Here is a 27535-nt window from a genome sequence, read left to right on the forward strand (position 1 = left end):
GGTGTGTAAAAAGTGCTAGAAAAGTGCAAAAATAAAAGGATGCCCATGTACTGCATTGTCTATAAAAATATTAATACCAGTGAGCAGGACTAATGTCAGGGGTCAAATTCACAATGTTTCCATGCAAGATGCAGAATTATGTCATGAAAAAATATAGTTGAGAAGCACTTAGTTGTAAAAAAAAATCAGTTACCCATAATAGAGTGAAAGAGGGGATCACCCGCCCAAACGCTGACGTGCGTTTCGCCTTTGGCTTTTACGAGGGGATATGTGAAAGTGTGGAAAAGGGCTCCTTTTATGTGCTTCTTAAAATGTGCGCTTCGCTCTGTATGGCACATGTGAAGAACGCCGCACCCCCATTGAGAGAGCGTCACTTCCGGCATTCACGTCACGTGACCACAGCAAGGGAAAGGTGTACCCCTGACATAATAGATGTGGCCACATGACAGGCCATTGGAGACTCTCGGATGGAGCGGCGAATTGTGCATGCGTCTCACTGTGGCCATTTTCTCAAAGTGCATTGAATGAAGACAAATAGAACATGTAATGCAGTATGACATGATTTTACTCAACCTTAGATGAAAGAACAAAAATGTGTAATTGATGATATGGGTATATGAAAAGGTGAACATCAATAACTGTAAGTGAAGATTGGGGAGGGGATACAGAATAAGAAAATATATAGCATGTGTGAGAAGGAAAATGTGGACCAAGTGTGACAACTACAAAACAAAATGAAGTGTAAGGCTATGTGCACACGTTGCGGATTTTAATGCGTTTCCGCAGCATTTTTGGATGCGTAATTGCATCAAATCCGCAGTGTAGTACAATAACAATGATAGTCAATGGGAATTTGAGAATTGCTGTGCACAATCCGCGTGGATTCGCTGCGTTTTTTTTCCGCAGCATGTCAATTCTTTGTGCGGAAACGCAGCGTTTCTGCACCCATTGACTATACATTGAGTAAGGCAAATCTACGCATTTTGGAATTTTTCCCACGCTCGAGTTCATATGAGGACATCCAGCAGGGGGCGCATCACCGCAACTCAAGGTAACTACAGGTCACCCTGCTTCCCATTCATTCCCCAGGTTTTTACAGGCAGAAGCGGCTGCATTAACAGGCTTCTGCTTGTAAAATTAGTTAACCCTTTCAGATGGATTTACAACGTGGGACAGAATGACGGAAGGTATGGAATATTGTTGTTTGTTTGTTTTTGAAACTTTGTTTCAGGTGACAAGGGTCTTCAGGTGGATTAAGAGTCTAATAAAATATTACAACACCCTGTGTCTAAATTTCATTAAAATACTTTTAAATAATGTGTGTGTGTTTTTTTAACCATTTCGTACTTTTGGATTAATAATGGATAGGTGTCATAATTGACGCCTCTCCATTATTAATCTGGCTTAATGTCAACTTAATGTTGCTTACAATAGCAAGGTGACATTAACCCTTCATTACCCCATATCCCACCGCTACACGGGAGTGGGAAGAGAGTGGCCAAGTGCCAGAATAGGCGCATCTTCCAGATGTGCCTTTTCTGGGGTGGCTGGGGGCAGATGTTTGTAGCCAGGGGGGGCCAATAACCATGGACCCGCTCTAGGCTATTAATATCTGCCCTCAGTCACTGGCTTTACCACTCTGGCGGAGAAAATTGCACGGGAGCCCACGCCAATTTTTTCCGCCATTTAACCCTTTATTTTACAAGCTACAGCGCCAAAATTTTGCACATACACACTACTAACATTAGTAGTGTGGAATATGCAAAACAAAAAGGGATATGAGATGGTTTACTGTATGTAAACCATGTCTCATATCATGTCGGGTTTGTGAAGGAGAAATGAAAAGCCGGCAATTGAATTACCGGCTTTTCACATATATCGTGCTGAATTAAATATAAATACAGAATATATATATATATGTGTCTCAATGACATATATATATATATATATATATATATATATATATATATATACTGTATATATGTTTTACCGAACATTTGAGCACATAAATCCATTAGATGTCGGTTTTGCAAGCCTGCGAGAAAATATCGCAGTACGGATGCCATACGGATTACATACGGAGGATGCTATGCGCAAAATACGCTGACACACGGATCACTATTTTGGGGACTTTTCTGCGTATTACGGCCGTAATAAACGGACGGTATTTACATACGCTGAGTGTGACGCCGGCCTAAGGCACTTATAAAAAGCCGAAGTGACGCTCTCTCAATGGGGGTGCGGTGTTCTTCACATGTGCCATACAGAGCGTTGCGCGCATTTTATGAGGCACATAAAAGGAGCCCTTTGCCATGCTTTTACATATCCCCTCGTAAAAGCCAAAGGCGAAACGCGCGTCGGGGTTCGGGCAGGTGATCTCCGCTTTCAATTCATTGAGGGTAACTGATTTTATTTTTTCAACTACTGTAAGTGATTTTCAACTTTATGTTTTCATGACATAATTCTGCATCCTGTATGGAAACATTGTGAATGTTACTGCTTATCTATCTGCTGACATTAGTCCTCCTCACTGGTATTAACATTCTTATACACAATACAGTGCATAGTATCCCTTGATACTTGCACTTTTCTAGCACTTTATACACACCATCTATGTGGAGCGCCCCCACGTAAGGGCAATGGGGTACTCGGCACTGGGTCCTTCAGTGTTCTGCGGGGATGTCACGGTGGCCCGACCCGGTCGGTGGTCCTTCGAGGGACGTCCAATAAAAGGAATAGTTTTTAATGGTTTTGGGAAAGGTCTTTAAAGGGGTAGCATTCGTGACGCCACCTGTGGTATTCGGTCTGGGTGACCGACGCTGCTTAGGGGTCCACTGGGGTGGTGGTATGGCAGCAAGATGGTATACCTTCCCACAGGTGAAGTGTATTCCCAGGGCTTCCCAGAAGTGTAGGTGGTGATGGTGGATGATGTAAGGCGCAGTGAAGAGCGAGGACACAAGGTTGCAGTCTCTTTACCTTTTACTGAAGGCTTCAGCATCCACTGTCCACTTATCCAGGTGGAGATCAGTAGCCTTCCTCTAGCGCCTGTGTGTTGTAGTACCTCCCTGCTGAGCTTCTCGGTAAGGTCCTCACAACTATTGTAGATGTTCTAGATGTTATTTCTTCCTCTCTGTCCCCCAGATGGTATGGATAGGACAAACCTGTATGACTGATGGCCTGAGGCTTTTTACAGGGACCCTAGAGACGCCCCGACCCCCACAAGTTGCCACCGTGTCTCCTAGGTATAAGGTCGGGCAGCCAATGTGGAATTGACTGTCCTGCCAGTCTCTGGAGCAAGGCTTGGAGATGGTTGCTTCCTCTGTGTTCCGGCCACCGGCTTCTGCGCCTCAGAAGGAGGCAGCCTTTTACAGGGCAGAACTCCCTCTGGTTTTATCTCTTTGTGCTATGAGTTCGTTTCTCACTCTCTACAACACAATTCTCTTTGTGTCCTTTCTCAGGATGCTGCCGCACGCGGGGCAGGCGCAGCTCCGTAGCCTTCTATCTAGGCCTCTGACAGGATCCCACCCCTGTCAGGGACCCTCTGTCTGCAGCTCTGTTGTTCCTCCTTCCCCTGTCTGCCGGACAGGTGTTGCCTGGGCCGAGCCCAGCCAGCTTCTGACTAACTTTCTATCCAGCCCACCAGTTTTACCCTTCTGTGAGGAGTGCCCTAGTAGATAGGAGCAAGGCTCCCCCTGGTGGACTGGAGTGTGAAGTGTGGTGTATGGTTTGTGATACCTGGTAGGAAGATCTCCTTTATTGCCATCAGACGTAATATCACTCCCCCTGGTAGAAGAATAATATTCTGCAATGACCAGGACTCTGGGGCACTGCATATGTACTTGTCATTTTGACTTTCTTTATATGACGATGTTTTTTGTATAACTATTTTTTTAAGATATTATGTATTGTCTCCCCAGTGGTGAGAGCAGTTTAATGTGCAGTTTACACTTAAGGGGCTTTTTTCGTACACATTTATCATCTGTGTATAATTATTGCACCGGTCACTTTAAATTGGGGTTGCAGGATGGATGATTTTGCGTAAGCATTTCCCATATACCTGATTTAATGCTTCTTTACAGACTACAGCAGACCTATTACGTTCCACCTTTGGGGGTCTGCTTTCTGGTACATTTTTCTGTGCTTGTTTTACATGACTTTGACCCCACATTGCTATGCAACTTTACCGTGTCAATATTTTTTGAAGCACCATAACTTCTTTATTTTTCTGTCAACTGAGCTGAGGGCATGATTTTTATTTTTGCATGGCGAGCTGTCATTTTCATTAGTATAAGGCCATGTGCACTCATTCAGTATTTGGTCTGTTTTTTTACCTCAGTATTTGTACGCCAAAATCAGGAGTCGAACAGAGGAAAAATACAATAGAAACACCGTAAACACGTCACCTCTTCTGTATTTTTCACCCACTCCTGGTTGTTGGTTGGCTTAAATACTGAGGCATAAAACGTACCAAATCAACGTGTTCACGTGAGCTAATCTAGGCGTACACGCCATGTTTTGATTGCTTTTTTATTGTAGTTTTTGGGGAAGGTACGTCGACTGAGAAAAGGCAGTTCTGGAGTTTTGATTTTCTATTTGCTTTATGGGTTATTCAACCGGCCAGAAATTCCCGAACAGTCGGTATAAAGAGGGCACTTTTGTTTTCTTATGTCCGTAAATTTTTTTTAATGTGGGAGGGATTTTTTTTTTTTTTAAATCTGGGGAGACTTGTACAGATATTTATGGCTGTATTTATCAACCTTCATAGTGAAAGCAGCTAATGTCTTCATATAGGATTAGTGGCCTGCAGACATTTATCACTTCTAATCTTAATCATTTATTAGAGTCATCATATGTGTCTGAAAAAAACGTTGTCTGTCTTGATTTTTTTTCAGAAGCTGTCCAGAAAAAAATTAAAAAAAAAATAAAGTTGGCAGCCCTGTGTTTACTGGAAGGACTTTCTTATTATTTTATGCTTTCAATTGAATGGGTAAAAAAAACAGAGAGAAATGATTTTTTGCTGTAAAAAAAATAAATAAATAAATAAAACGTAGCTAAAAAAAAAATTCAAGCAAAAAGGAAAAAAAACGCACCGTGTGAATATTTTAGAAATCCCATTTATTTTGTTGCTTACATGGTAACATCTAATAATAATCCCAAGATACAGATAAGGGGGTGAGGTTTACGCACACGAGTGTATGTTGTGAGGTGAAATTTATCTGAATTCAGGTAATACTAGCTGTTTTTTTTCAGTGTAAAAATATAATAAAAAAGTTTTATTTTTAATGTCATACAAATATTAATTTTGCAAACAAAAAATTAATACTAAAAATATGCCGAATTATTCAGTCACAGCAGATATCACTGGGGACACGTGACGTCACCGCGCGGGAAATTTCACCTTACACAGAGATTGTCCGCACATTCTCACTATCAATAAAGTTGGAGAATTCCAGCTCATAAAGAAAGCGCTCTGATAGGAGGATTGGTGTGACGTAAATTAGGTGCGTCAGTGATGGTGATGCTAAGCGACAGTAGAAAGCCGCACAAACCTGTCTGTCTACACAGGTGAGTGAGACGATGAGTGAACCCGGAAGTGAAGAGTTACGGCCAGAAGAGGACGAGGAGATGGAGGTGGAAGACGGCGGAGCTCAGGAGATAGCGCTGAGAGAGGCGGCCGCGCTGCTGCAGGAGCTCGGGTGAGAGCGCTGCGGTCTGTGTTGTGTTTTCGGTACAATGGGAGCTAAGTAGGCATGCTGGGACTTGTAGTACTAACGCTGTCCTGCAGTCATTACCATGACAGAAGTCTACCAGGGCCGCTCATGTTTTCCTCCCTGTGTTCCAAGAGCCATTACTCATTCTGTATTTAGCTTTGATTAAAACTTTATATCAAGGAAACAACTTTTTAAAAACGTTTAATTATTCCCCTTCTGGGTTTTGAACCTGTGATGCCCCTTGTCCTGTGTCTGACGGTCTCCTATGAGGTCCAGCTACAGGCGCCAGCACGCCATGGTGACCAATCCGTACCCCGCGATCAGAAGGGAAGGCTGCCATATTAAATGCCACAGTGGCAGCGACATTTCAGAGGTTAAACTGATGAGATCTTACTCCCAGCAGCTCCAGTCGCATCAGTGTATCTCGTAGTTGGCTATGTAACATTGCTGACCCCCGCTCTGTATGCTGCAGGCTCGACTCATGGACCCACCCCACATAGTCATGGTGCACGGCCATCGGACTTGTACAGCAGCTGTTGCCAAGGGGGTTGGAGGCACAGATTGAATTAAAGGGGTATTCCCATCTCCAAAATCCTATCCCAATATGTAGTAGGCATAATAATAATGTTAGCAAACACTTCCAATTAGTAATGTAGGATAGTTTATCTAATTTGCTGTCTCTTTCCTTATGTGCAGACATTGCAGGACCTTAGGTATCCATGGTTACAGCCACTGATATAGTAGTAGTAAGCTATTTGCTAGTGGTCGTAAACCTGGATACCTAAGGCCCTGCAATGTCCGCTCATGAGGAAAGACACATAGGGTATCAGAAAAACTATACTACAGTTCTAATTGGCGGTATTTGCTAATATTATTACACCTACTACATATTTGGATAGGATCTTGGTTATGGGAATACCCCTTTCAATATTTAGTTGCACCCTTTGGAATAAATATCTGCAAGCAATCACTTCTATAACCATCAACAAGGTTCTTACACCTCTCAACTGGAATTTTGGAGCACTCTTCTTTTGCAAGCTGCTAGTGATGAGTGCAAGTTCTCATTACTCGAGTTTGCCTAGGGTGCTCTGGTATGCACCAAGTATCACAGGAGCTTGAGTGACATGTTAGCGTTTCCTCGCCCGCATGTTTCATGGCTGTTATACAGCCACAAAACATGAAGGGATTTCACATGTTTGTCAGGCAATCCGTGCATGTTTTGTGGCTGTCTAACAGCCGTAAAACATGCAGCCGCTGGGACTCAAACGTTTCCCTCGAGCACCCACAATACTTGATGCATATCAGAGCACCCTAGGCAACCTCGAGTAACAAGCACTTGCGCTCATCACTCCTTCTCCCAACAGCAATTTTAAGATCTCTCCACACAGGGTTGTACTGGAGTTCCTAGAGCAAACAGGGGGAATTGATTCCAGAGGGCCCTCTCTACTGCAAATAGACATTTTAACAGTTCATACTCCTGCCTCATGCAAATGTAGGGGAGACACAATACAATGACTACAACTCCTAGCAAGTGACAGTACATTCACAGGTCGTGTAACTAAACCATCACAGCGCCATAATAGTACTGCTGTGAGACACTACAATACCCAGCATGTTTATTGATTTTAATTTTACATGCCGCTGTTTTCCACAGTGAACTACCAGAAAGATCTCCACCAGAATCGCGCAATGCAAATTTGCTGTTGTGGATTCTTTTGCGGATTCTTGCTAACTTGCTCTGATTTTCTATGGAAGTTATCCCCAAAAAGTCTGCTACATTTGAACACATCCTTAGGCCTCATTCAGACATGTGTAGTTTTGTGGTACATTAAAAAGACAAAAAACAATCCCCGATTTTCATCAAAGGGATGGTTCCGAATTTTATTAATGTTTGTTACTATATGCAAAAAAAAAAATAGATATAGATATGTGACCTGCCCCATAAACGATAAAGGGTACATATTCTATCAGTCAACAATATGGATGTAACACAGATGCTAAAAACAGACGTCTGAATGAGACCTTTCACTCCACAAAAGTGATCTACCAATAATAGTGCACCTCTCATGCCATACATAACATTTACAGAAAGGCCCCCTCCTCAACACATATGTCTGTGATCTATAAAGTAGTCCTCCTCCTCACACATTGCATACACTACATGTACATTTACAATAAAACTGCTCCCATAAAATCAATTTATAGAGGATACAAGTGCCCCACACTTGCCACATATAGCCAAGTCCTCATCCTGCATACATAGTGTATATACAGCCAAGTACCCCTCCTCCATGTTTAGCATATATAGCCAAGTCTCCCTCCCCCACATATAGCTTAGACAGCCAAGCCTCCCTCCCCCACACAAGCATACAGTATGTAGGCAAATCCCCCTCCCACACACAGCAAACAGTGTATAGACAAGTCTCCCTCCTCCCACACATAGCATATATAGATAAGTCCCCCTCCCCCACATATAACATATATAGTTAAGTAATCCTCCCCCACACAGCATACAGTATATAGACAGGTCCCTATATCCCACACATAGCAAACAGTATATAGATAAGTCTCCCTCCACCAAAATTGATACATATAGATCCACTATTTGATAAATGGGTACTTTTTCCCCAGAAATGGTGCCACTATTTTGCATGGCCTGTGTCTTGTATTGCAGCCCATCTCTGTACAAATGCAGGTGCCAGCTGCAGTGAGTAACCCATGTTTGGTTCTGGTGTACACCTCTACTAGATTCCTGGGTTTTTTTTATTTATTTTTATTTTTTTCAGAGTTATTTAATATTGGCCCAGAAAGTCTACATACAACATCTTGTCCCCAACTATTGTGCCACTACAAATCTCGGCATGTAGGCTGCCAGGACATGCTGGCTGCTGTCATTGCACAACATTTGGAGAACCTCAGTACACTGCAAACCAAAATAAAAAAGCGGGAGGGTTTGTTAGATTTTTAACACATTTTTGCAGGTGGGCCCCTTATCTTGACATCCTGTGTTTTTCATACCTCAAATTATCCTCTACCGCAACTAATCCTCTACTTTTTCCATTGCAGGTATACCGGACCTTTATCTAGTGAGGATGCGCTGCTGCGATCCTGTGAGTTGGGAGCTGAGTGCCAGCTCTTCACATCACTCTGTGTATGGCTGCTGTCCGAGCTGAAATCTGTGACCTACCTGATGGAAAATGTCAGCCCAACCGAAGGTGAGAGGCCCTCGGCTCCTCTATATATCTGAGTGCTCAGGACCTAGTTTTGACATTTACATGTTGCATATAAAGATATACAGTCTTGACAAATAAAATGGGGCTCGGCAATAAGAAATAGTTTCAAGTCCTCCTTCATAAATGCTGTACAAATGGAGTCCACCAAAGCAAGTGCCCCATTGAATATGAGGATGGCAGGAATATCCAGCATTAGTCACTGCCCATCTGAGGTCCTGGTGATGACTTTGCTGTTATCTCTGCTGCCTGTCTATATTCTTCCTTTATTCTCTTATCTGAGACAGGGCAATACACCTTTAGACTTTAACCCCTTTGTGACACACAATGTTACATGTACGCCACATTTTGAGAGTCCTGTAGAAGGCAGACTTGGGAGCTGAATGTATACACTATGCTATATAGCTGACACCCATCTGTGGCTGCAGATCCTGCCTCCCAGTTTAACCTTTTAAATGCCCTGGATAATAGCGACTGCTGCAACATTTAAGTGGTTGGACAGAGGGGAGCCTCCCCTCCAACCCGCAACATGATCGCAGCTAGTACGGACAGCTGAAGTTTTTTTTTTTTTGTTTTTGTTTTTTTTTTTGTTTATATATAGCCCCAGTTTCTGCTGCCTTTCTACTCCTATAAAGCCAGACTGGACAATGCATTGCTGTTCAGAAATTTTGTAGTGTATTGGTCAATCAATAGAAGGATTGCAGATTTAGTCCCCTGGAAAAAAAATAAATAAAATAAAATAGTTAATTATATAAAATATACAGAATTCACTGCCTTTCCAAATTATTCACAAAAATAAAAAATTCAGAAAAATAAATACCACATCTTTTAAAAGTCCCAAGTGATTTAAAATATTATTTATCTTGCATCGGCAATCCCCTGTGCAGATTGGTAGGTGAGGTGGGGTACCACGATGCCGCAAAAACCACCCAGGGTATACAGTGCTAAAAGGGCACTGCCAACCCCTCCGTTTTGAACATTGTGGGGGTTGGAAGTCGGGCCTATGCCGATATAAAATGATGGCTCAGCTAAGTAATATGCCATCACTGTATACAGTGACATGTGAAAGTTTGGGCACCCCTGGTCAAAATTACTGTTCTTGTGAACAGTTAAGCAGGTTGAAGATGAAGTGATCTCTAAAAGGCCCAAAGTTAAAGATGACACACTTTCCTTGTATTTTAGTTAAAAAAAAATTAAAAAAATAAAGTCAATTTCTACATTTTAAAAATAATGAAAATGAGCTGATATAAAAATTTGCGCAACCTTGGAGCTTTGTGTGTTCAGAAAACGTTGACCAAGACAGACCTTAATTAGCCTCTTAGGGTTATGGCTTGTTCACTATGATCATTATGAAATGTCAGGTGATGCAAATTTCCCAGCTTTATAAAAACCCAGCATCTAATCTTGTGCCAGAAAAACAGCAGCTATGGGTTCTTCTAAGCAGGTGCCTAGTTCTCTGAAGATGGTGAAGGCTATAGGAAGATAGGAAAGCATTTTCAAGTTGCCATTTCCTCAGTTCCAAATGTAAATAAGAAATGGCAGTTAACAGGAACAGTAGAGGTAAAGATAAGGTTTGGATGATCAAGCAAAATTTCAGTGAGAGCTGCTCGTCGTATTGCGAGAGATGCAAATCTGAACCCCCATTTGACTGTAAAAGACCTTCAGAGAGCTTTAGCAGAATCTGGAGTTGTGGTACATTGATTTACTGTTCACACACGCCTACAAAAATATGGCCTTCATGGAAGAGTCATCAGAAGAAAACCTCTCCTGCATCCTCACCACAAATCTCAGGTCAGAAGTATACCAAAGAACATCTAAACAAGCCTGATTCATTTTGGAAACAAGTTCTGTGGACCGATGGGGTTAAAATAGAACTCTTTGGCCACAATGATCAAAGGTATGTGTGGAGAAAAAAGGCTCAGAATTTTAGGAAAAAACATCTCGCCAACCATTAAGCTTGGGGGTGGATCTATCATGCTCTGGGGTTGTGTTGCAGCCAATGGCACAGCGAACATTTCATGGGTTGAGGGAAGAATGGATTTCATGAAATTACAACAAATTTTTGGTGCAAACATAACACCATCTGTAAAAAAGCTGAAGTCGAAAAGAGGATGATTTCTACAAATGGAGAATGATCCTAAACACACGTCAAAATGTACAATAGACAAACTCAAAAAGCGCAAACTGAAGGTTTTACATTGGCCCTCACAGTCCCCTGATCTGAACATCATTGAAAATCTGTGGCTAGACCTCAAAATGGCAAAGGATGGAAGACGACTCAGGAGTCTCACAGAAATGTAAGAATGGATGAAAATCCCTTAAAGAAGAATAAAAAGACTCTTGTCTGTCTACAAAAAGCGTTTACAAGCTGAGATACTAAGTACTAAACATGCAGGGTGCTAAAACTTTTTACCTTTTAAAAATTTTCAAAAATGAAAATGGGCCAATGCAAAAGATAAAAAATAATTTATACATACAGTGAAGGAAATAAGTATTTGATCCCTTGCTGATTTTGTCAGTTTGCCCACTGACAAAGACATGAACAGTCTATAATTTTAAGGGTTGGTTAATTTTAACATTGAGAGAGAGAATATCAACAATAAAATCCAGAAAATCACATTGTATAAATTTGCATTTTGCAGTGAGAAATAAGTATTTGATCCCTCTGGCAAATAAGACTTAAGACTTGGTGGCAAAACCCTTGTTGGCAAGCACAGCAGTCAGACATTTCTTGTAGTTGATGAGGTTTGCGCACGTCAGGAGGAATTTTGGTCCACTCCTCTTTTCAGATCGTCTCTAAATCATTAAGATTTTGAGGCTGTCGCTTGGCAACTCGGATCTCTCAATGTTAAAATTAACCCACCCTTAAAATTATAGAAGTTGGTCATGTCTTTGTCAGTGGGCAAGCTTACAAAACAAGCAAGGGATCAAATAATAATCTCCTTCACTGTGTGTGTGTGTGTGTGTGTGTGTGTGTATGTGTGTATATATATATATATATATATATATATATATATATATATATATATATATATATATATATATATATATATATTTTCATATTGAATATTTGTCTGTGTTTTCACATGGCCTAGATTCATGTACATGTGCTGCTGTGTTTTTTTTTTTTTGTCTATGATGCAGCTTTGCACGTGTTCACATTAGGGGTGCTGGTTGTTTTTTTTTTTTTTTTTTTTCTCTCTCTCTCTCTCTCTATATCTATATCAAATATATTTTCTAGATCGTGGAGGAAAGCGATCTCCGTAACACATATCTCCCCTCATATACAGTGCCAGTGACCCTGTCACAAATAGAATTATATTATATATTATATTTGTGACAGGGTCACTGGCACTGTATATGAGGGGAGATATGTGTCACGGAGATTGCTTTCCTCTGTGGTCTAGAAACCCATAAGTTTCAGCATGCTATGTGCTGAAGGAGTTAAGCGGCCATGTTATGGGTGGGTGTTTAGGTGAGTTGGCAAGAGATGGGCAGGACGCCTACTCACCATATCTCCACCTCAAGGGTATGGCTGGGGAAATAAATGTCCAGTCAGTTTTTTTTTTTTTCCCCTCTGTCTGTGTTGTGTGGAGGCAAGGAAGCCTCCAGGCTGAGGCTCTTTTGAGAGCTGCTGTATGTGTTGTCCCAGAAGTACTGGACAGGACTTTGTATGAACTATTCACTCTCTTTTGAGCCAGAAAGGCTGTTTATCTGGTACCATTTTGGGTTTATGATGCAATAAACCACCCAGAAACTTTAACCCCACTTGTACCTGAGTCTGCCTCGAGGAGCAGCTAAGGCTAGTTTGTGGTTAAGTCCGCAAACGCATGCATAAACGCATGCCAACGCATGTTTACGCAGCTTTTTTAACTGCATCAGCTTACGCATGACGGCAAAAAAAAATGCTGCGTTTGTATGCGTTTTTTGCCTGCGTTTGCGCTTTTTATGCGCATGCGTTTGATATTTCCAGGAGGGTGTGTCTCAATGGGTGTGTAAATCAGTTCCTGGACATGTGCAGTCCGAAGTACGCAAGCGCAGCCAACGCATGCGTACACAAATACATGCGTACGCATGCGTTCCCATAGGCAGTAATCCACAAATGTGAAACTGGTAAGTGGGCCGACCTTCCACTGTGTGTGTGTATCTATAGATAGATAGATAGATAGATAGATTATAATATATATTACTGCAATTTTTTTTTTTTCTCCCTCTGAATAAAAAAAAAAAAAATAAGTGTCATGTTTAACTTTAGGCCTTTTAGAGAGTTTCATCTTCAACTTGCTTAACTATTCATAATAACAGTATGTTTAAGTTTGAGCAGGGGTGCCTGAACTTTTACATGTCACTGTAAGCCTAGAATAACCCTTTTAAACAATTATTCCTTTCTCCTACGTATCATTGGGGGACACAGGACGAATGGGTGTTATGCTGCTGCCACCAGGAGGACACTAAGTTAAACACACACAAAAGATTAACTCCTCCCCTGCAGTATACACCCACAGGCTGGACAATCCAGAGCCAGTTCTTACTTAGTGTCTCAGGAGGCACTTGGGTCCTCAGGACCCCACCAATTTTTTTGATTTTTAACGGAAGGGAGCGACAGGCAAATTTTCAGCTCTGATCTCTCCCGAACCAACAACGGGCAAGTACACGGAGCGTTCCTCCTGTATCCTTTCCCGCGACGATGGATGCCAGCCCTGGCTCACTTTCCAGTGTGGCGACGGTTCCTCAGCGTTCCGATCTCCCTCCCTCCTTTTCAGGCGACCACGGGGACTAATCATCCACCTAAGTCTCCTGGAGCCAGGGCACAGCCGGACTAATGATATGGCGTCCGTGCAGCCGCCCACTGCACCACCACTGAAGATAGCGGATGTTGCACGGCGGCAGAAGCTCTCCACCCTCTCCCTACTAAGGTGAAGGCGGATGGAGCATCGGCCCTATCGCACAAGGTAAGTGCGGGGGCCGACGAGCTGTCAGAGGACGCCTGTTCAGGGATCCCTTATCCCCTTTCTATTGCGGCGCTGCAGCCGCGGGGCAGCCTTATAATGGGAGCATGGCGGGCAATCCGGCGCTCTGTTAGAGCGATGGCACAGTTTACCGGCCCTGGGCCGGACTCTAACGCGGGCGATCATTCTCCCTCCTTCATACAAGGAGGGCGGCGCTACAACGGCAGCGTTCTGACGCGCATTGCAGGGAATCCACCGCCCGCCCACGACACGCCCCCTCTCTCTCTCTCTGGGCGCCTCTCGTTCCCGAGAAGCGCCCTTTCCACATCTCGGCGGCCATCTTGGACCAGGAAGTGCGCTGGCGGCTCTGCAGCACCACAGCGCACAGGACCTCAGGATCTCCCTGCCAAGCATCGCTGAACTTGGTGAGACGCACTCACTACGATTGTCTCTTCCCCTACCAGTACACTCACTTAAGGGAAAAGATGTCACAGTCTAAGCAAAGACGGACTGGAAAGACCCACTCTGTTATTTTTGCTGTGTGCACCTCCTGCAAGGTATCTCTACCCCGAGGTCACACTACCCCGCTGTGCTCCGCCTGCGAAATGTCTGCAGCACAGGATACTCCGGCCTCTGACCCGGAATGTACTGAGCCTAGTACCCCCGCATGGGCGTCCTCCCTTGCTCGTTCTGTGGCATCCTTGGAAAGGACGATACAGTCCCTCCGTGAGCCGTCCCTTACCCAGGGCACTTCCACGGATGATGCAACGCGACCTAGGAACCCCTCTCGGCCTAGAGGTCGTACCGTTTCCAGAAGCCCTCACTCATCTAGAAAGAGGTCCAGGGTAATATCTCCGGTCCGTGATCAGCCCTCCGGCTCAGAGAGCGAAGTCTCTCGTCACTCATCTCCAGCTCATAGCAGGGAATCCTTTCTGGACGACGCATCCAGCGTGTCCTGTTCCCCAGAGTATCGTCACGACCAAGAGACCCTAGATTCTCTCATAGACTCTGTAAGTCAGACGCTACAGTTAGAGGAGGAAACCCCGTCCAAGGCGGTTCATCCCGTGTCATTCGGGCGAACCACTAAGGCTCATAGATTTTTTCCTATGCATCCTCAATTCAAGGACATTGTCGATCTCCATAGAGTCCGTCCGGATAAACGCTTCTCAGGGCAAAAGGCTATGCAATTGAAGTATCCGTTTGCTCAGGACCTTGCTAAGGAGTGGTCTCAGTCACCCTCCGTGGACCCGCCAGTGTCGCGGCTAGCCACTAAGGCGGTTCTATCCTCCTCCGAGGGCGCGTCCATTAAGCATCCCTCTGATAGACAAATCGAACAGATGGCTCGCTCGGCTTTTGAAGCTTCTTCGGCTTCTCTCTTCCCCTCGTTTGCCGCCACATGGGTTGCAAAAGCCATGACCCTTTGGGCTGAGTCTTTAGCCTCTACAGCACTTCACGCCGACCTACCCCCCGAGGTTTCACACCTGGCCACCCAGATTGCCAGAGCGGGGGACTTTGTAGTTTCCGCTTCCTTAGACGCGGCCAACTGTGCCTCACAGGCAGCGGCCAATGCTGTCACCATCCGCAGATCCCTTTGGCTCAGGGACTGGAAAGCGGACTCAGGTTCCAAAAAATCTCTCACGTCCCTTCCATACCAGGGCGAACGCCTTTTTGGGGACAAACTAGATAAAATAATCGCAGACTCCACAGGGGGAAAGAGCAAATTCCTTCCCCAACAACGAACCTTTCGTCCCTTTCGCATCCAACAGGGCCGAGGCCGATATTTCCGTTTCGGCTCCAATTGGTCCAATCCTTCCTCCGCGCCTCCCGGCGTCGGGAGAGGTCAGCGCAGGGACAGGGCCTCCCAGCCGTCTTACAAACCTTCTCCCTCTTGGAGAGGCAGACCCAGACAACAGGGATCCCGAGGACCCAGACCTAACAGGTCTCCACCTCAATGACTTTTGGCAAACGCCAAAGGACACAGACAGAGTTGGCGGCCGCCTACTCCTCTTTCGGGACGCGTGGCTCTCGTTAGTTCCCGACCGATGGGTCCGCGATCTGGTGTCCTTCGGCTACAACATAGAGTTTGTCTCTCTTCCCCCAGCTCGTTTCTTCCAGTCCCCTCCTCCCAGAGCAAGGGTCCGTCAGTATTTTCAGGCCATAAGATCGCTATGGGAAGACGGGGTCATCATTCCGGTGCCCCAGAACGAGAGGTACCAAGGTTTTTATTCCAATCTTTTCATTGTACCAAAGAAGGACGGCTCAGTACGTCCAATATTGGACCTCAAGCTTCTCAACAAGTACGTCCGTGTACGTCAATTCCGTATGGAGTCCCTCCGCTCGGTAATTGCCTCTCTGGAAGAGGGCGAGTTCCTTGCATCTCTAGATGTTCAAGACGCTTACCTGCACATCCCCATTCTACCGTCTCATCAGCGTTTTCTCCGCTTCGCGGTCCAGGGGCACCATTTTCAGTTCGTCGCCCTACCTTTCGGGCTGGCCACCGCTCCTCGGGTGTTCACCAAGGTCATGGCAGCTGCCGTGGCCATTCTGCATGCTCGGGGCATAGTGGTGTTGCCCTACTTGGACGACATTCTCATAAAAGGCTCCTCTTTCCGGTCCTGCTCAGAGGCGGTAGACATCACGATAAATACTTTTTTGCGCCTGGGCTGGAAAATCAATTTCAAAAAAATCTTCCCTAGTCCCGGCCCAAACCATATCCTACCTGGGAATGATCCTAGACTCCTCTCAGGGTTTAGTACTTTTACCTCCGGGAAAGGTATCCACTCTACAGAGAGAAGTCCGGAAGCTTACTCAACCTCGCTTTCACTCCCTACGCTTCTCCATGAAGGTTCTCGGCAGGATGGTGGCGGCAATGGAGGCAGTGCCCTTTGCGGTTTTCCACCTTCGTCCCTTACAACACGCCATTCTGGCAGTATGGGACAGGAATCCTGCCTCGCTCGACCGCCGTCTCCTTCTCTCTCGCCCAATCCGACAGTCCCTCAGGTGGTGGACCAAGAGGTCCTCCCTGACTCGGGGGAAGTCCTTCCTTCCGGTACACTGGCTGGTTGTCACAACGGACGCCAGTCTCTTCGGCTGGGGTGCAGTGTTCCAGCGCCACTCGACTCAGGGTCGCTGGTCTCCGCAGGAGTCCCAGCTGCCCATCAACATACTAGAGATTCGGGCAATCAGACTGGCTCTCCATCATTTTCAGCCGTTCCTCTCCGGCCGTGCGGTCAGAGTCCAGTCCGACAACGCCACTGCGGTAGCCTACATCAACCGCCAAGGGGGCACTCGCAGCAAAGCGGCCATGGCCGAGGTGACGCTCATTCTCCGCTGGGCCGAGACGAATTATTCCATACTCTCAGCAGTCTTCATCCCGGGCGTGGAAAACTGGGAAGCGGACTTTCTAAGTCGCCACAGCCTCGATCCCGGAGAGTGGTCTCTCCATCCCGCAATCTTTTACCAGATATGCTCTCGATGGGGGACCCCGGACGTGGACCTAATGGCATCTCGCTTCAATTGCCAGGTTCCTGTCTTCATGGCCAGGTCTCACGACCCCTCAGCCTTCGGAGCCGACGCTCTCGTTCTCTCATGGCAGAGTTTTAGACTCCCATACATCTTTCCCCCAATCCCTCTTCTGGCAAAGGTGATCAGGAAGATCAAGGCAGAACGGATTCCAGTAATTCTCATCGCTCCGGACTGGCCGCGCAGGACATGGTATGCCGAGATGGTTCAACTGGTCTCAGACGTACCTTGGAGGTTGCCAAGCCGCGCAGACCTCCTGTCTCAAGGGCCCATTTACCTCCCGAACTCAGAGGCCCTGTGTTTAACGGCGTGGCCGTTGAGTCCTGGGTACTGAGGCAGAAAGGGTTGCCCCAGACGGTGATATCTACCATGCTCCGCGCACGCAAGCCTTCCTCTATGCGCATCTACCACCGCGCCTGGAAGGCATACTTCGCCTGGTGCAGGAAGCGGGGACGTTTCCCCCTCCGCTTTTCTATCCCTCACATTTTGGAATTCCTCCAATCAGGAGTGGACTTGGGTCTTTCCCTCAGCTCTCTTAAAGGCCAAATTTCGGCTCTCTCGGTTCTTTTTCAGAGAAGGATTGCAAACAGGCTGCAGGTCAGGACCTTCATCCAGGGTGTTTCTCATATGGTTCCGCCGTACAAGATGCCCTTGGAACCATGGGACCTGAACCTAGTTCTCTGTGCTCTTCAGGAGCCCCCCTTTGAGCCTTTGCATGAAGTGTCTTTGCTGTTCTTGTCTTGGAAGATTGCCTTCCTCGTGGCTGTCACGTCTATTAGACGTGTCTCTGAGCTGGCAGCTCTGTCGTGCCGGCCTCCTTTCCTCGTGTTCCACCAGGACAAGGTGGTTCTGCGGACATGTCCGACTTTTCTTCCGAAGGTCGTTTCCTCCTTCCATCTTAATGAGGAGATTGTCCTTCCCTCACTGTGCCCTGCTCCTTCCCACCGCACGGAAAGGGCGCTCCACACTCTGGACTTAGTGAGGGGTCTCAGATGTTACGTCTCCAGGACTGCGTCTCTCCGTAGGTCAGACGCCTTGTTCGTTCTTCCGGAAGGGCCACGGAAGGGACTTCCCGCTTCCAAGGCCTCCATTGCCAAGTGGATTCGTTCCGCCATCCAAGAGTCCTACCGTGTCAAGGGTCACGCCGCACCTCCGGGGATCAAGGCTCATTCTACCCGGTCGGTCGGCGCGTCCTGGGCCATCCGGCACCAGGCATCGGCAGCACAGGTCTGCAAGGCTGCTACATGGTCCAGTCTTCATACGTTCACGAAACACTACCATGTGCATTTTCAGGCCTCGGCAGATGCTTCCGTCGGTAGGCGAATCCTACAAGCGGCTGTGTCTCATCTGTAGCTCGCAGGCACGCACAGCATTTATAACTTTTGGTTACCCACCCAGGGACTGCTTTGGGACGTCCCATTCGTCCTGTGTCCCCCAATGATACGTAGGAGAAAAGGAGATTTTTGTGTACTCACCGTAAAATCTTTTTCTCCGAGTCATCATTGGGGGACACAGCACCCTCCCTGTTAGCCTAGTTGGCTCGACTGTTCTTTTCAGTCTGTGTTTTGACTATGACATGTTTTCTGTTTTTTGTTAACTGGTTTACTCCTACTGCTTTGTTACCGAACTGGCTCTGGATTGTCCAGCCTGTGGGTGTATACTGCAGGGGAGGAGTTAATCTTTTGTGTGTGTTTAACTTAGTGTCCTCCTGGTGGCAGCAGCATAACACCCATTCGTCCTGTGTCCCCCAATGATGACTCGGAGAAAAAGATTTTACGGTGAGTACACAAAAATCTCCTTATCTCAAGCATTTATGACACAGCCACATCCTTTTGCCCTAAAACCGTGACTTATGCTGTAAATGTTTTAGATGGGAATACACCCCTTTAATCAGCCTAAGGACGTGTGTCCACTAGATGTCAGCACATGTATATAAATCCTATAACTGCAGGTTTTCAGTCTGGAGAGCAGATAAATAAACAATATAAATTAATATTTTCACAAAACCTCTGATGAGAATGTGAAATGTTAGAAGGACTGCAGTCATTTGTAGACTGTTACCTGGATTATACAGTTTGACGCATGGTTTCTCATTATGACTAACATCAATGTGAGGGAGTTGGTCCACGTGTAACTTTTATCAGTCTGACTGAGAAAGTGGCCTTTAAAAGTAAAACCTTTTTTTTTTTTTTTCTCTTGTACCAAGCCATATGAAAATGGAATTTTGATAGCGATGACCTAACCTAAATTGAGCCTATCATTTTGCTCATCATTCATATTGTAACGTAAACCTGCACACCTCCTCCTAAGTAGTGGTGGTCCTGGGTGTTGTGGCATTGTTCCTTTTTTTTTTTTTGAATTACCAAAACCAACTACAATGGGCACGTGAGCATCAGAATTGGACCATGGCTCAGTGGAAGGAGGAGGACCGATCTGGAGAATAACCGTCTACATCACGTGGACGGCCAGGTGCATGACCATCGCTTACCTGGGGAAGTGATGGCACCTGGCTCTACCATGGGAAGGACATAAGCGGGCGCAGGCCGTGATCTGCGGGGGAAACCGTGGCTCCTGGCACCACGTGGATGTGACCTGCGCCATGTTCCCCTGCTTCCTGGCAGCAGTATTCCCTACTGACTCTGCCTTCTTTCAGGAGAATAATGGTTTGAGGAACACGTAAAAAGAATTGAAAGTGACGACTTGTCTCCAAATTCCCCAGATTTCATCCTTAACATGTGCTGGAAAAAACAATCTGATCCCTGGAGGCCGCAGCGAGCAACTTTCAGCACTTATTGGGGTTTCAATCTTCAGCTAGCCCATTTTTCTTAGCTTTAGTATCAAGTGACTGCTCCCAGTTTTTGTAGCGCTGCAGCCAATCTGAGCTCAGCGTCTCATTGATCGCTAAGTTTGGTGATTGACTGCAGGGCTGTTTACATGACGTCGGTAGTGCGGACACTGAGCGGCGGAGACTCGCCACTGGACCTGAGGATTAAAGCACAACAAGCTTAAAAGGTGGTTTTCATAAAAACCTATATCCCCGAAAAAGATCTGCTGCTAACATCTGTGTCATATACCGCAGGAAACCTTAAAGGGGATGTACGCAATATGAGGCCATTTTATAAAAGAGGTTCTGCAGCAGATGCTGTGTGTATTGTAAAGAAAAATGTACTGTTATTGGGAAGACCACCTCAAATGGCAGATGAGGGTTTTATCATTGTAAAACAATTCCGAGCTCTGGCCTGGACACAGAGTTCATTCCCTCTTATGTTCTTCTTTCTGTAACACAGTACATCTCCTCCTCAGGCCCGGCCGATTCTGAGACCTTCCAGCTGGAGATGAGCGGCGTGATGAGCGAGCTCCACTGTCCCTACACATCGCTGACCTCCGGAAACGTCACCTCCAGGCTGATGAAGCCTACAAATTGCCTACAGCTCATTGGTAATGATAAACTTTCCATTATGTGCAACGATATCTCCGAGGAATCTGTCAGCAGGATCCCCCCTTCCCCCCCCAAATACTATGTATATGTGCATGTGGCTCCTTCTACCACAAGTGCAACAATACTGCGAAATCTATTGTTTGACTTGATATGCAAATGAGGCTGAAGGGCTATGGTAGATCTGGCACCTCTGTCACTCCAGCTCTATTCTCCTCCTGCTTGCTTGAAGTTACACAGCATAGAGGCTGTCGGTCAATCAGGAGGAGGCGGCACTGGGTTACTGACACCGTATTGTGTTCCCAACCCGGTATTAGATACAGGCTTTTTTTTCATTTCCTGTATATAAAAGCTTCTGAATCCTTTTCCATAGTGTTCCTGAGCACAGAGCTTGAGGCGGCTCGACTCCTGAAAAGGTCAAACGTTTCCACTTCTGGATCTTTAAGACACAACGAAGACGTTCTGGGTGAGCTCCGACTTGTAGGAAAAGCATTGGGTTTGCCTGAGATTTCTCCAGAAGTGCCAGTAACTGAACTCATGAAGGAGCTTGAGAATAAGGTAAAAGGGGAATCTATGGGTTATTTAGACTGTAAGCTCTGCAGCACTCAACACTCTGTCTTGTGGTGTTGATTTAATGGTAATTATTTCTTTTAAGGATATTATTTTTCAATAAAGAATATACCGGTATATGTTTTTTTCTTTTTTCCATATTTTTAGATCATAGAACTTTCCAAGACGGCTCCCATCTCTCCCCCTCTCTTTAAGGCTCAGTTACAGCCTGAGCAATGGGTAAGAAGCAGAGATTACTTTTTGCAATCCAACATTAAGAAAAGTAACATTTGCTGTCTGCTGGTTCTTGTGGTACTTTTATTAATTTTTTTATTTTACCAAATTGTTTAATATGGCAAACAAATTTACGGTAATTAAAAAAAAACGCTATTTATTTTATTTTACTTTTTAACAGCGAAGAGTCACATGTCCTGGTTTTTTTTGTTTTGTTTTTTTTTTTAAATTAGGAAACCCTGCAGGAGTTGCATTTATCCATGGTGAAGGAGTATGAATGCAGAATGCACATGCTGGCGACAAGATTTGACGTGACTGTGCAATCGTTCCATTGGTCGGAAAGGGCTCAGGTCGGTCATTAATTATTGTGGACCAATCGTAGGTGTTTAACCCTTTCCTGCATACTGATGTAATAGCCAAGGGCCGCAGTTAGTTGGCCTAAATCAGAGTGAGACTATTAGTTCACCTTTTATTGCTATCATTAAGCTTGATTGATTGCAACACTGTACTAGGGGGACAGGAGAATCCCCTGATAATCATGACCGCCTGGGCTCGCCTTACTGTGCAGACCGCTTCAGGTCAGATAAGTCGCGTCTGCTCTTACAAATCTCGCTATTTTATACCTGCTTACCATGGTAAGTCTGACTATGTCTAATGCATCCCTCTCACGTCCTGATATTTCTGATACTGGAAAAACCAGTACCAGAAGCATCCGTGTCCTTGTGTTTCATAAGTGTGGCAGCAATGGGCTGCATCATTATCACGCATACAAGAGCCTGAGTAAAGCCAGCACAGTTCACGCTGTTCTCAGGCGCCGGATGCTGAATACAGCTTACCTCATTGTCACCTGTGATCAAGCAGGGTACAATGTTGAGGGTTGTATTCAGCCCCTGCTGTCTACATTGAGTGTAAAATGAATAAAAAAACACATTATAATCACCTAATCCCTTGAAGCCAATGTCCCCTGTAAATAAACAAAAATAATGAACAATATCTCAGCTTCAGACAGGTACAAGATATTAATCCCATAATCCGAAAACAAGGGAGTTTTTATAGGCAAAGAATTAGCACTTCGATCATGAATGCTGACATAGATTACCTAACAAGGTATGAAGTGACACATAGGTAAATAAAGGTAAAATTATTTTTATTAACATATTACTTAAAATAACAAATCTTTAAAAACAGGGTGATGGAAATAAATGGACCTCCAAGCAAAAATAGGGGGTGGCCCAAAGACCCAGATGGCAGTATGTATTTTTTATATAAAATTTTATATATAATGTTGCTATACTGAAAGTAATATCCCTATTAGACAAAAAGGACTAACAATATGGATGGACGTGAAAAGAAGTCTCTTTAAAAAACCATAAGGCAGTCATATATCTAGTTTAAGGGTATATACAGAACAAGCAACCGAATATATATATATATATATATATATATATATTATATCAATGCCCTCACATCATGAAATAAACATGGCTTTGTTAACAGTGATAATGAGTTTCATGGTGACCCAACAGTGTGAATAGTATCCACTCCTAGCAGGAGTAAGGAAATAACTAAGATGTAATTCTAAAGGGTGGTCACTAGATGGCAGTGCAATACCACAGAAAGAAGAGTTAGGTTCCTGAGGCGATGACTAATGCAGAGAAAAAAACATTCACAAAGCCGTGAAATATTTACCTGACAATGAGTGGAACAGGTAGCAATGAAGGTGGGAAGGCGGGTCACCTCCTAAGTTATTTCCTTACTCCTGCTAGGAGTGGATACTATTCACACTATTGGGTCACCATGAAACTCATTATCACTGTTAACAAAGCCATGTTTATTTCATGATGTGAGGGCATTGATATAATATATATATATTCGGTTGCTTGTTCTGTATATACCCTTAAACTAGATATATGACTGCCTTATGGTTTTTTAAAGAGACTTCTTTTCACGTCCATCCATATTGTTAGTCCTTTTTGTCTAATAGGGATATTACTTTCAGTATAGCAACATTATATATAAAAATTTATATAAAAAATACATACTGCCATCTGGGTCTTTGGGTCACCCCCTATTTCTCTATCCCCATGATGGCACCACGGAGAGAGGGGTCCGCCCCCAGGGACAGGAAACCTACAGGTGAAAAAGGGCGTACCTCTCTCCCACATCAGTTGGTTTCCTGTCCCTGACGGGGAACCTACAGCACGTACCTGGAAGGATTCTTCGTGGGACTACATACCCTTGACGTAAAAAGGTGCCTAGTCCGATATTTGTCAGCCACTAGGGAGTGCAGGAAGGATAGGGCTCTGTTTGTCTGCTTCCAGGGTCCACGGAAGGGACAAAGAGCATCGAAAGCCACGTTAGCAAGGTGGATAAGAGATGCCATCGCCCTATCCTACTCATCCAGCGGGACGGCCATCCCGGAGAATATAAAAGCTCACTCAACCAGAGCAGTGGCATCATCCTGGGCGGAGAGAGCTGGCGCTTCGATACAACAGATATGTAGAGCGGCCACTTGGTCTTCACAGTCTACATTTTTCAAACACTACCGCTTAGACTTGACCTCCTCTGATCTCACCTTTGGGCGAAGGGTTCTAGAGGCAGTGGTCCCTCCCTAAGAGTTACAATCTATGCAAATCTCTCCGTGGTGCCATCATGGGGATAGAGAAAATTATAGTTACTTACCGATAACGGTATTTCTCTGATCCCATGATGGCACCCGTATATTCCCTCCCTTTTCACACACAGGTGTGCACACTATAATGTATAGTTAGTTACCTTAGTCACGGTGCCTCTGTTAAGTTAAAATTGTTAAGCTTAATTTGTGTAAATATTAAGTTGCAGCTGAAGTTCTGTATAAAGGCTCTGTAAACCAACTGATGTGGGAGAGAGGTACGCCCTTTTTCACCTGTAGGTTTCCTGTCCCTGGGGGCGGACCCCTCTCTCCGTGGTGCCATCATGGGATCAGAGAAATACCGTTATCGGTAAGTAACTATAATTTTTTGTTTGGAGGTCCATTTATTTCCATCACCCTGTTTTTAAAGATTTGTTATTTTAAGTAATAGGTAAATAAAGGTAAAATTATTTTTATTAACATATGTGTCACTTCATACCTTGTTAGGTAATCTATGTCAGCAGGTACAAGATATTGTTGTTTTTTATTTTTGTATATTTGCAGGGGACAATGGCTTCAGGGGATTAGGTGTTAAGGTGAGTATAAACACCTAATCCCCTGAAGCCATTGTCCCCTGTATATAAACAAAAAAAACAAACAAAAAAAACCAAAACAAACCAATATCCTTTACCTGTCCGAAGTTGAGATCTTGTTTTACAGGAGATTAGATGTGTTTTTATTTTATTATTCATTTTACACTCAATATAGACAGCAACATTAACAATGAGAGCTGCCTCCAGCAGCCGGGGATGAGCTTGAACGGTACCGCTGATGACATTTGGATGCAGGACATTGTGCTGCTCATAAAAAATAAATAACAAAAACAACTGCCATATCAGCGCGTTTTGCCCATGGATACACAGTCCGTGGAAACACACTGACCTGTGCACACAGACCCATTCATTTGAATGGGTCTATGTGTGTAAGTGTCTCCAGTGTGTATGAAAGCTGTCACCACACGTACCAGAAACACTGACATGTGAAGGGGGCCTAATGGTGCATTTAGATGCACCTTTAAGGAGTGCCCAACGGCAATATACAGGATAGTTAAATAAATACCATCGGTGAACCATCTTGGGAACAGTATGACTATACTAGTTATCCTTCTGTCCCTCACATCATCATGTTATTGGAGGACATCCCATGTTACATAGATCAATGTTCTGCCGATTATGATTTATTTCTTTTTTTGCTGGCATAAACTATCTGATCACCTGACGAGCTCGCTTTTTTGCACGTTCATCTGGGGATCACTGACTTGTTTACCTTGGCCGATGATCAGACGTTTTCACAGGGCTGGGGACAGACTTGATGAATGACCGATCTTTTACTGCAATGGACTCTGTGCTTCACACACAGGTAAAGGAAAAATCCATGAATGAAGTCTACTGGCCTTTAAGAAAGACGCTTACTGCTGAGTCCAGGATCACAATCCCACATTTATTGGCTGCCAGGGAAGACTACTCACGAATCATGCACACCTGCAATGCCACCTTCTGCCAGAAAACCCGCACCTCTATCCAAAAGGTATTGATTTTGTGCCATGCATTTATCTTTCTCCCATGCTGGAGACCGCAGAGACATTGATTGTAGCAGTAATGCACATGGACAACCTCACAAGTCCCTTGATCTGGTGCTCGTTCGTCAGTCGGGCATTGGTCTAAACGAACATTCGTTAGTTTCACCAAAAGAGACAACGAACATGTGCTGTGGTCGAAATAGTTCATTGTTATTGACTTTTATCCCATTCCTATGGGAGCCTTAAGCCCTGCGCATGATTTTCTGAGGTTGTCCAAAAAAAACACCCAAATAACCTGTTAATGGACAATGGGGTTCTTGTGTCTATTATGTGACAGATCCATTTCCTGCATTAAATCCTAATGCTGATAGGAGCCTAGGCTTATAAAAATTGAGTATTTTTTTTTTCCTTTTTCTTTTATGATTCACAGGTACTGATGACCGGTGCTGTTCCTGACAGAGGAGGGCGACCAAATGAAATTGAGCCACCAATGCCTGTGTGGGAGAAGAGAAAGGAAGGGGGAGGAGGAGGAGGAGGAGGAGGAGGACAGCAACGGTGGGGCAAAAGAAATAAGAGAAAAAAGAAGTGAGCCCAATAGAAAAATACTTTTTCCACCATATCTCTTCAGTGCCTGTTTACTGCCAAAATTAATTCTGTGTGTAATCTCCGGCTATAGCGCCCCTCTGTGGTTGCACAGTATGTTTCTCACATACTGGGCACCGTTTCCTCTGGGCAGAGTAATGCTATAACAGGGTCATGGAGTAACCAATGGCGATCTAATGTATATGGTCATGTGTATACATACGGTGTGTATATATAGTATAAATAACATATAGAATATGTGACACCCGGCCCTCCAATATCATTTTTTTTCTTTTAATTCTAAGGATGTGTATGTTCCTGAATTCTCCTCTTCACTGTGCAGTTTTGCAGGTTTTTTTTTTTTTTTTAATTTGGCGGTATTTTAATATCTCCAGTTTTGACACCCACAATAAGCTGGTGAAATACATTTTGATTTAAAAAAATTTTTTTGTATTCTTCATAAAAATTTCCCGTAAAATGTAACCGCCTACTGGAAAAATCACTACTTATTGTAGTGAATAAAATCGCAACTGCTATAATGTAATGATTGAATTACGGCTTTAGTTTCATTCATGACAAGCAGATGGTTCATTGTATAAATGTGTAATATAAGATGCATATTTTTATTTTTTAAATGCTTAATTTCAGGTACCAATCGGGAGTCCTCGATGTGCTAAAGGTTTATTCCCGTGTCCACCTTTTTATGGCGGAGATGGGGCTAATGGCTTCTAGGTCTCGGCCTACATACCACGCTTTACTTACCTTTCCGGGTCTACTGTTGAGTCTTCACAGCTGCTCCTGATATCTGACAATGGCTGCTGCGCATTCAACATAACATCAGCGCTGCAGCCAATCGGTGAGCTCAGCGGATTGGAGTTTGGCGTGCCGTCTTCACTGGAATTCCCTGAGCTCACTGATTGATGTCAGCACCATAACCAATGGCAGAGACTCCACTGGTGGACTCGGGTAAGGGGAGTACAGTTTAGTGTGGAGTTTTTTTTGTGTGTGTTTTTATTTCGGTTTTTTTTGTGGAGGGGGGGATTTTAGAAAAATATATCCCTCCTTTTAAGCTGTACGAGTGTGTGTATGTATATGTGTATATATATATATATATATATATATATATATATAT

The 27535-nt window shown here is 44.5% G+C and overlaps 1 protein-coding gene across 1 annotated transcript; it reads left to right on the plus strand.

Annotated features, from left to right (window-relative positions):
* Positions 1-5420: 5420 nt before the first annotated feature.
* On the plus strand, positions 5421-26953 carry FAM98C (family with sequence similarity 98 member C). The gene is made up of 8 exons (XM_077285741.1): positions 5421-5696; positions 8778-8926; positions 20716-20850; positions 21222-21406; positions 21566-21637; positions 21865-21981; positions 25662-25829; positions 26252-26953. The coding sequence occupies exons 1-8, from the start codon at positions 5578-5580 to the stop codon at positions 26408-26410; spliced, it is 1104 nt and encodes a 367-aa protein (XP_077141856.1). The 5' UTR covers positions 5421-5577; the 3' UTR covers positions 26411-26953.
* The last annotated feature ends 582 nt before the right edge of the window (positions 26954-27535 follow it).

Source organism: Ranitomeya variabilis, chromosome 2 (assembly GCF_051348905.1).
Source record: "Ranitomeya variabilis isolate aRanVar5 chromosome 2, aRanVar5.hap1, whole genome shotgun sequence".
Taxonomy (NCBI): domain Eukaryota; kingdom Metazoa; phylum Chordata; class Amphibia; order Anura; family Dendrobatidae; genus Ranitomeya; species Ranitomeya variabilis.

Bases quoted from the DNA above. Each gene is read 5' to 3' on its own strand.
- FAM98C (XM_077285741.1), top strand. From the start codon at position 5,578: ATGAGTGAACCCGGAAGTGAAGAGTTACGGCCAGAAGAGGACGAGGAG. The intron at 20,851-21,221 runs GTAATGATAAAC...CCTTTTCCATAG, and splicing joins AAATTGCCTACAGCTCATTG to TGTTCCTGAGCACAGAGCTT. The intron at 21,407-21,565 runs GTAAAAGGGGAA...CCATATTTTTAG, and splicing joins TGAAGGAGCTTGAGAATAAG to ATCATAGAACTTTCCAAGAC.